Source organism: Rhinichthys klamathensis, unplaced genomic scaffold (assembly GCF_029890125.1).
Source record: "Rhinichthys klamathensis goyatoka isolate OS25496 unplaced genomic scaffold, OSU_Roscu_1.1 h1tg000781l_1, whole genome shotgun sequence".
NCBI lineage: Eukaryota > Metazoa > Chordata > Actinopteri > Cypriniformes > Leuciscidae > Rhinichthys > Rhinichthys klamathensis.
Genome location: NW_026607178.1, coordinates 175,572 through 186,071, shown reverse-complemented (window position 1 = coordinate 186,071; position 10,500 = coordinate 175,572). Strand labels below are relative to the sequence as shown.

The 10,500-nt window shown below is 38.2% G+C and overlaps 1 protein-coding gene across 1 annotated transcript; it reads left to right on the top strand.

The window, feature by feature from the left end:
• Positions 1 to 3,815: 3,815 nt before the first annotated feature.
• zgc:113279 (uncharacterized protein LOC553749 homolog) lies at positions 3,816 to 9,877 on the top strand. Its single transcript, XM_056243200.1, has 11 exons — positions 3,816 to 4,249; positions 4,824 to 4,945; positions 5,037 to 5,061; positions 5,146 to 5,192; positions 5,296 to 5,900; positions 6,579 to 6,684; positions 6,774 to 6,920; positions 7,016 to 7,076; positions 9,383 to 9,546; positions 9,643 to 9,726; positions 9,857 to 9,877. Exons 1-11 carry the CDS (start codon positions 4,060 to 4,062, stop codon positions 9,875 to 9,877), a joined length of 1,572 nt encoding a protein of 523 aa, XP_056099175.1. The 5' UTR covers positions 3,816 to 4,059.
• Positions 9,878 to 10,500: the final 623 nt, after the last annotated feature.

Here is a 10,500-nt window from a genome sequence, read left to right as displayed (position 1 = left end):
ACTGCCATAACTTCTAAACAAAAACATTACTGCATTACATTTAATAGCCTACATTTATAGGCCTACATGACTATTAATATGACAGCATTTTTAATATGAATACAGGCACATTTCTGCCAAAAAAGTTTGTTTTACTAAGTTACAGTTAATTTATAAGTTGTGGAGTGAAATGTCTTCTAACTGGTTTGTTCTTGGAACAATGTTTCGCCTGTTTTTTTGCGTCAAGATGTTGAGAATATCAGCGCTGTTTAATCTGGCTTTTAACTAGCTTAAATCACAGCCATCTGTGGGTTTATAATAGAGATAGAGAATTCTGCACTGAATTGAAATGCTTCTCAGTGGATCGCGCAACTCTGTGTAATAATGTTCGCGTGATCAAGATCAGTCCGCACAGCTGCTTCGGCCGCGATCGCAGTTTTTTTGGGCCGAGCTGATAATGCTCCGCGCTGGCATCCAACTTAAAGGTGCATTGCTGCCACCTACAGTACTGGAGTGTGAAACAGATTAGTGGGGGGAAAAAACAGGTTATGACGGCGTGTGTGGCGGGTGGTGGGCCGGCCCGCCGGCCGTCCTGGAGTACCGGCCGTTCTGTGATACTCCAGATCACACAGATGGCCAGTCCGCCCCTGATAACATGTACAATTGAATGTACTTTAACAGAGCCCTATATTCCGAATAAGCGTTAAGATGATCCAGTACAGGTTGCCTATTTGCCAGGTGTCTTGTGGATTTATAAGGTGAATGCATTTTAACAAACAGTAGCGGCACCTGGGTCTTAGCGCTAGTTTATGATCAACATTTTGTAAGCTTTATATTTTAATCGCTGAAATCAGACACACTTTTGGCAGAATTCTAATGTCCTTGCGGTATTCAGCCTGAGGGTGGCGCTCTAATGATGATTGACAGACTTTCATGATTGACAGGCTGTGGTAGATACCATCGCTTCCGCTAGAGCCCCCTCTACGAGGCGCCTCTATGCGTTGAAATGGAACCTGTTCGTCGTTTGGTGTTCTTCCCGCCGGGAAGACCCCCGAACTTGCCCGATCAGTGTCGTGCTTTCCTTTTTACAAGACGGGTTGGAGAGAAGGCTGTCTCCCTCCACCCTCAAAGTATATGTGGCCGCAATAGCTGCCCATCATGATGTGATCGACGGGAAGTCATTAGGGAAGCACGACCTGATCATCAGATTCCTTAACCCAATAAACGTACTGAACAGCTATAACCATTTCAGAAAAAATATAAGCTTTGCAGTCTCTGTTTTAATGGGCCTAAATGGTGACACACTTCCTCTTTTGTGAATAAACAGAAAATGGTTTCTTGCCAGGGATTTTTTTTAAAGCTTATCTTAGTTAAACACTAGCTTTCCGTAAAAGGACGGGTCCAGTTCTTCCAAGGAAAATGTTCCTGGAATTCTCCCCTTTATCTAAAAAATAAACTAAACACCAGGATGATAAATCATACATCATTACTAATGTCTAAGAAAAGCACTGAATATTCAGAGTAGTGGTAAACCGATTTCTCAGTAGTCTGCGGTCCTCCTTCCCAATCCTGATTATGTGGTAAAAGAGTTGAATAAGTTCATACATCTTTGAATAACAGTTTGTCAAATTAAGGTCAAGTTAACGCTCAGAATTTTCTGATTTATACTGCAGCAAGTGTGGGCTTGTGCTAACAATGTATACAAGATTAGGTGACAAGATTAATTGTAGCTCCAACGTTATTGTTCGTGGATCCATGTTGTCAGGAATGTGGCATGCAGATCATCGATACGCATCCATGCTATTCATCCATCTTTCTCACAGTTATAAACTCGGATACTTCTAGGGAATTGTTTACAATAAAAAGAAGTAGAAAAGGACCACCTGGCCTGCATCATTATCCATTATCAGGGCTTGAATCAGGTGTTACTTGATATACGTGTGCACAAAATGTGAGATTAGGTTCACTGTATAGGCTAATGATTGAAAACAAAGCAAAAAAAAACATTTAATGCCACATTGAATTGTAGACGTGAAGATGTGTCACCATGTTATGCACCAACTATATTAGGCTACTATAACAAATAAAACAATTCGGTCAAAATGACTGAAATCAGACAAAATGATTCAATACTCTAGGCTAAATTATGTCCTAGAAGGGGATAAGCTTAAAATGTTATCTCTAATGTTATTGATGTTATACTAAATATCATCTTTTAATTATGTTTATCAGCACTTTGCCTTATTACCTTAAAAGACCTGTATGGTGTGAGACTGTTTGTTACAGTTTGCAACCTATATCCTAAAATATATTTATATTGATTTAGGTTAAGAAGGTACAATGGAACGTATTAACATTGGATATTTTGAATCATATATCATAGATTATTAGATGATTTCTAACAAAAGACACAAAGGTGGCATCAAGAGGCAGATTATACTGTGGCGCCTGCAGGGCGGTGCAGCACTGCCACCTAGTGTTGATACAGCGAAACAGCACTGCATTTAATTAATAATTAGAAATCAATGCGTTTTTTTGTTACATAAATCTAATTAGTTACAATAGCTATAACTAATCCATATCATACGATGATTCCTGTCTACTGAGACCTAAAAAGAATGCACCAATTAATTATTGTGGATTAATCTGCGAAACATAGCCTACTATTCAGATTGGTGCAAAGTCTTATTTATTCTATTTTCCATCTTTTTTTCCTCTTGCTATGACTCAATATGTGCCAACATCGTCAGATAAAAAAGGTGTATACTATTTATTATAAATATTTCTTAGTTTAAAAACAAAATCACAAATATATCATTAAAGTAATGAAGAATTGAGAGGTGAATAACATGTACAATTGAATGTCCTTTAACAGAGCCCTATATTCCGAATAAGCGTTAAGATGATCCAGTACAGGTTGCCTATTTGCCAGGTGTCTTGTGGATTTATAAGGTGAATGCATTTAACAAACAGTAGCGGCACCTGGGTCTTAGCGCTAGTTTATGATCAACATTTTGTAAGCTTTATATTTTAATCGCTGAAATCAGACACACTTTTGGCAGAATTCTAATGTCCTTGCGTTATTCAGCCTGAGGGTGGCGCTCTAATGATGATTGACAGACTTTAGTAGGCTACATTCAACAAAGAATAGCCTAGTAGGCTATATTTATTGCCTATTTATTTTAGAATATTGCAAGTTTGTCTAGGAATTCCAGTGAGCAAAGGCATGTCTATTCTCAGAACAAACATAAAACAAACGCAACAGAACTAGCTACTGTAACTAGGCCTAGGCATAAAGGCTATTCACATAAACACTTTGGCTTAAAAACTGAAGGATTTACACTTTCAATCATTTGATATACTACTCTACATATGGGAAGAACAGACATGTCAACTTGTTACTGACCTGATGCAGACTATAGGCCTACTGAAGAAGCGGACTTGTGTGTGTATGTGTGTGTGTCGTCGGTAGATGTCAGCGTATGATTTAATATGGCATGCAGAGCCAAATGCCATCCAGCTCTACCTCTCTGGACGTCATGGGTTGAGTTTGTTTGACAGTCCAAACTTGGAAGATGAAGATCCCGCGCTGCTTTTCAGTGAGTCATAATGCAAATAATTTAATAATAATAATAATTTTTTTACGCTGCACAAGTTTGTCAGGATGCGTATATTTTCCTCTGCTTAAAATAGGCACAAAATTAATGTTTTTTATAAGCCTCAGAATAGATCAGGTTAAATTTAAGTTTTAGGCTATTTATATTAGGCCTAGGCTATATTAGGCTACATTTTATTGGTTTTATGCTATTTTGCTCAACAGAACTGCACGAGTGATTAAAGAGCTCATCTTCAACTAAACATCTTTGCTCCACATGGGTTCACTGTTCTCGCATGATAAAACTCAGGTGAGAAACTTTGACTGCCCCGCCTCCTCAAGTCAGGTATTGAAAACACATCGTTACATAACACACTTGTTGAATGAGGACTAGTAGCAGCCCATTACTCGACCATTTTATGTTTGTTATCATAGCTCTCTAAACCCGTAGCACGTTCTAGTCAGCTTTATAACCGGACAACAGGATGGTGAGCAGTCAGGTAGAGGCCACCGGGCAAGATATTATGTTGCTAGAAGGCACCGAACACCGCGACTATTCGTGCGACGGGTCACCGCTGCCAGCAGAATCTCCTTCAAATGGAAGGGGGGCGAATCTACGGACACCGACGAAAAAACCCTCAGAGGACAGTAACGCCAAGAAGAGCTGCCAAACAGGTGGGTACAAAATATCTCCTGAACAATTTCCAGGTGAAGATTAATCATTGTGACCCTACTGGATAGACTTAAACCCAGTAGGGTCACAATGATTAATCTTCACCTGGATAGACTTAAACCCAGTAGGGTCACAATGTCCAGGTGAAGATTAATCATTGTGACCCTACTGGGTTTAAGTCTATCCAGCCAGCCTAAGCTGGTGTGCTCTGCTGGTCTTAGATGGTTTAATATGGTCTTATGGCCTAGTATTTAGCAGGTAAAACAGTCTTAGATTGGTTTAAGATGTCACAATCATTTTGACATAGGCCTATATAATAAATCTTTTTATATATATAAGATATTATCTCAAAACGTATTATAACTATTTATAATATATAAATGCTTCCTATAGCCTATACAGTTAACATGATCATAGATATTAGTTCCTGGCTGAATTTTGAAATGGGTTTGTTTGCAGCTGTTAAATTACATTAGGTATGTCCCATTCCAGAATGACATGAAAAAAAAAATATATATAGCCTATATTTTAAAATATAAAGCCCACTGCTTCTCTAATTGTCCTGTATTCCTTTAGGACCGAAAAAACACAAGTCCACATCTGAAAAGAAATACCTCGGAGTTAGAGTGAAAATGCCAGTACGGGACATTCTCAGAAATATACGTATTGCCAAGGGTATTGACAATAAAGATCTGCAGGTATGATTTTGTTTCTGATGATGTTTCTTCTACTATTTATTTATAATCACATTGAGGCATGTTGATCATGGTCTGACTCTATTTTTTTTAGGGGAAAAAATCTAAGGCATCTAAAGGTAAGGTTGAAATATGTAAATGTCAGTTAGCATGATCATTTTAACCTCATTACGTTTCTAATTAAAAATGTCTTTGGTACAAAGGGGAAAAGAAACGAGTTACCACCGGTAGAAACCGGAGACATTTTCTGGTGAGTAACGTCTGCAAAACTAGCTCCTTTTTTTTTTGGAAACGTCTTTGGACCAGTTACCTGGTACATAGGCTGGTTGTGAGAAATCTTTTGTCTGCTACAGAAGAAACATCAAACAAAGGGTCTGGAAGAGCTTGCTATTATAGTAGAAGTGTTGGAGGAGGATCTTAAGACCTGTCAGTCATACAGATCACCAAACAAAACCCATTCAGCTTCATACTCTTCAGAGTTCGGGGTTGAAGAAGCACCTCAACAGGGTTTGATGAACACATACGGTCAGGAGAATGAGATCCCTCAATCTCCAAGCTACTTCGTACCCTCTGAAACCTCGCCTGTCCATTCTGTGTGCAGCTCTTACCCGTCCCCATCTTACAGCCAGGGTACCGATGTCTTCTTTGGGAATCAGGAAGAATATAGCAGTTATGAGTCAGATAAGTACAGGTATGATGATCTATATGGAGTGAGCTGCTCTGCTGCAAACTCATACGAATACCAAGTGCCCTCCCCACAAGAATCATTCCATCCAAGTCCCACCCCAGAAGTCTGGGAGGTCTCTCCACAAAAGATGAAGTGTCCACCATGGCCACAATCTCAGCAGGAGGAGTGCAGCGTTATGACCTTCTTCTGTACTCAAATGGAAAGAGAGGAGAATCTGCTGAAGGAGATATCTGACCAAGAGCTTCTTGCTGTAGACGAAAACGGAAGGATGTAAGATCATTTTACTTTTCAAAAACTCACTGAAGCCATTGCAGATGGTTTCTTCATGCAGATTCTAATGGGTAATCTTTCAAAGTACGGCTGTAATTTATACAAAATGAAGAAAATGCACAGTTTCTGAAAACAATCTTCAAGTAGCAAGAATTGCAAGGGTACTTTTGCAGTGCCACCTTTATCATTTGAAACTTTTTATGAAATACAGAAAGAACGAAATTGGGTCACCCATCGTCGTTGTCACGTTCAATAAGTGGCTACATTAGTTTTCCGCTCACAACTTTATGACAAACCCCATTATTAACTCCTCAAGCTGGGCAGAATAAAAGAGATTAATGGGAACCCGGTTGAAATTCGAAGCATTTTAGCACCAACAAAAATGGCACAGAGGGTCTTCAAACAAGCCCTCTCGCACACAGAATTAATTGGAACAATGGTAATTGATATGACCGTACACACAAACCTGACAAACATCCTGAAAGACTACACCAGTTGAAATGACAACTATGTCAGACTCATTAAAAGATGATGCATGGTTTACCTTTCCGTGGAATAGGCCAATAGAACTCCACCCATTGAACACAGCCATTTACAATTAGTAATAGCTTTTCCCTGACACTGAAAAGCGAACAGATCATGCAATGGAAAGTGACTGCTTTCTTGCTCTCTCCACAGTCTTTTACACAGAGTTGTTGAGGAGGGAAAGAGATCCCTTGTGTATGTTATTGCCAGAAGGATGATGGCTCTGAAGAAACTAGATATCAAAGATTCAGAGGGAAAGGTGACAAACAATCATACATGCATATTCTATGAGTGTCAGTCGCTCAACAAACACGCATAAATGTTGCATGGGCCTGTTTTTCTTCCTAGACTCCTCTTCATCTTGCTGCACAGAAGAATCAACACTTCATGGTGGCTGATTTGGTGTCACTTGGTGCAAATATCAATGCGAAGGACCGATATGGGAAGACATGTCTCCATCTCAGTGCAGAGAATGGATATATTCGAGTCTTGGAGGTAAATTTATGTGGTGCTGGAATATTAGCATACAGATCCCACTTCTACACATTCACTCATACTGTAAATGTTTTTTTTTTTTGTTTTTTTTACAGGTCCTGAAAGGTTTAATGAGAATTGGCGTGTATGTTAATTTGGAGGAAAGAGATGCAAACGGTATGTTCAGTTTCATTTATTAATGCTAATAATGTAATTGTGCGTTAGGGGACCGGTTATTATGTCCCCATTCATTTCCATAAAGGTCATCTGGATTATTTGCATTTGACAAATTTTTTATGAGGGTTTTCCGCAGTAAGGCTGTGGCTTCAACCTTAGAAAGAATCTTGTAGAACTAGTCACAAACTTTGTTGTTTCAAAATCCTGTTGTGAAAGAGGTGCCTCATTTGACTGTTTTGTAATCAGAATTTACATTACTAAAGAAAGACTTAGAAGTGATGTGGTTTATTGGTTAAAGATCTGGGCTTGTAGCTGAAGGTTTGTTGGCATTGTAAAAATGTTGTGCAAATGAATCAATTTAAGAAAATGTACCAGCTATAAATATTTCTTAAATTGTGCGGACATACATTTTGGGTCAGGCTGTCATACAAAGAAATTAAGAACACATGCAAAAACAAGAGAGAACCAACAAAATATTAATAACTGTCTTTAGTTTAGTTTCCTTTGAGCTTTTTGTTTTGCTTATGCATTTAAAAAAAAACTTTTTTTGCCCAATAATTTTGTCAGATAAATACCTTAAAGGAGTCATATAATGCCATTTTTGTACAAGCTAGTATGATTCTTTAGGGTCTAAATTAAAAGTTTGTAATATACTTTATTTAAAAATTCTCATTAGTATTGTAAGAAAACACTTATTTTACTTGGTCAAAAACAGCTCTGTTTTCAGCACGCCGTTTCATTGCATATGACTTTAAATGATAATGAGCTTTGCTCACCCCGCCCCTCTGTTCTGTGCATACACCGTTTGTAACACAATAACACAATAACCATAACGCGTTGTTCAATATAAACTTGGGATTATTAATTATATTGAGAACATCATACATAGAAAACATGCCGTAATGTACCCTAAGTGTAAACCTTACACGCATTCATTGTGAAGCGTGCAGCTAGCGATTTGCAAAGATTAATATAAATATTAACGTTACACTCACTTCAGTTGTTCTAGAGGTTCAGCAGGAACACGAATATCTGGTACCGATCCTTTTTTCATGAGCAGCTTTTTAGCAAAACCAGCTTTATACTGACCCTCTTTTATAAAGCAGTCTGGTGAGAAATGATTCGCGCAAACATGAAAGCATTGACGTTGCTCGAGGGGAATATTCCCTTCGAAAACAAACTCAGCCACTGCGTCTTCAGCGGTTCGGATTTAGGAACATTAAAATGACTGCTGTGTTCGCTATTACACCCAAGAACAGAACACCACAATCGCTTAGACGCCATTCTGCTCATAGACAGTGCTCCAGCATATCAACAATGACCGCGCTGGTCCGCGCAGACTATGATTGACAGCTCGCTCATGAGCGAGGGCGGGTCTGTGTTGGAACGCTGCTGTCAATCAACAATCGTGGGAGGGGCTTCCGAGCGTGTGACGTCACACGGTCAAATGGCTCAATTTGAGGCAGGGGAAAACATATAAGGAGATTAAAACAAAAACACTGGATGGATTTTTATCATTATATGATGGTTGTGTACAGGCACTGCCAACACACATTTCAGTACAATCAACTTGTAAAAGTGCATGTACCATTATATGACCCCTTTAACTGAGTTTGTTTTGTTCTTCCCTCATATTTAACACACACACACATATACTGTATATATATATTTTTGTTTTTAATGACCCTACAAGTTTGATGAAACCATTAAAATATGAGGAAAACGTTACTTTGTATATATATATATATATATTTTCCTCATATTTTAATGGTTTCATCAATCTTGTAGGGTCATTAAAAACAAAATGCCCTCCAGACAGCAGAAATAATATGGGTCAATGACACTTTTTGTCTATTAATTCATCCAGAAATACATGAAACCTTATTATGTAGATTGGCATAGTCTTTTATTATTATTCCCTTGAAAATAAATATTTAAACGATGTGTGTGTTAGTTTGTTTATAATTATTATCAATTTAATTATTAATTTAATTATTTTAATGACAAGGCAAGGTTAGTTCAGGTTGTAAAAAGTCATATAACGCATTATTAGATGGTAACTTCAGTAGAGCCTTGTATGTCAGATGGAAAAACTGCAATGGCTAGTTCTTGCAGTTTACGTGATTTAACATGTTGTAGTTCTTGATAAAGTTACCAGACAAATTATGATATCTTTGGATCCTGGCCATGAGCTTTCACACATTGAAGTTGTTTTGGATCAAATCATATGCTAAATGGCTAATTGGAAGTGTATATCTATAGCATGTGAAGAGAACAGGGATTTATGGATGGTATTTTGTTTGCAGGGCTCAGTGCGTTGCAATGTGCAGCAGTAGCTCTTAACCACACTGTGCGGGAACTGGAGCTGTACGAGTCTGCAGGCCATCTTAGACTGCACACTCTTCGCAAGGAGCAGATGATGGAAACGCTCGAGTGCCTCCTTCAAATGGAGTGCTTTATACATGCTCCGGTGAGAATGAGAGACGTACATGCCGCTGCCCCAACATAATTCACTTGCGTAGGAGTTTCATTCGTTTTTTTTTCTTCTTCTTCTTCTTCAATATAGGAACATGGTCGCCTCAATACGATGAACAGTGTTGATTCCAAGCCGTGTGGACAAGCAGCCTTCTTTCAGTCAAATAAAATCAAGGTGAGAGGGATGTTTAATATTAGATGACTTATGTGCACACCTGTTACATTGCACAAATATCTGACATGTTTTGTTCACGGCACAAATTCTTAAACCATGTGGTGATTGAATTGTTTTTCTTGTTTTTCAGGCCATCAACAACATGATTTAGAAGTGGTCTGGCTCATTTGCAGCTTCTTCCAGCAAGAGTTGTTTTCTCTGCCTGGCCACGCAATACTGTTAACTGACGGTAAATGTTTTTGAGTGAATACAAGCTTTAACCTGCCAATGAAGACAATATGTACATGTGTATACACACACATATTTTCGTAATCAGTTACTTTTTTTTTCTGTGGATAATGAGAAAAGTCTTCATGGCAAGGTAAAGCTATGTATTATGCAACCATAGGTTTTGTTAAGTGCTCAGGTGAAAAGTGAGGTGTATCGCTATACAAAAACACAATGGTTGCCCATTAGCTGGTTTCTATGAAACTTCCACTGTTAGTTACGTTTGAGTAGCAAAATGTTATAAAAAGAGAAAAATGTGGAAAGACCTATGAGTCTGTCGAATGCCACAGTTTATATTCACTCCAAGAGTAAATAGTTGTGATATTGAGGAGACTGTCATCATTACTGGCGTACAATAGCAAAATGCAGAAGCTGTGCCAACAATGGAACTGATTTTTTTTTTTGTTGTTGTTGAATTTTTACACTCCATTTCTCTGAATCTAGGAGACACAATTTTTACAAAAAATGCATTTGTTGCATTTTGCTTTTGCACAACAATATATGTTG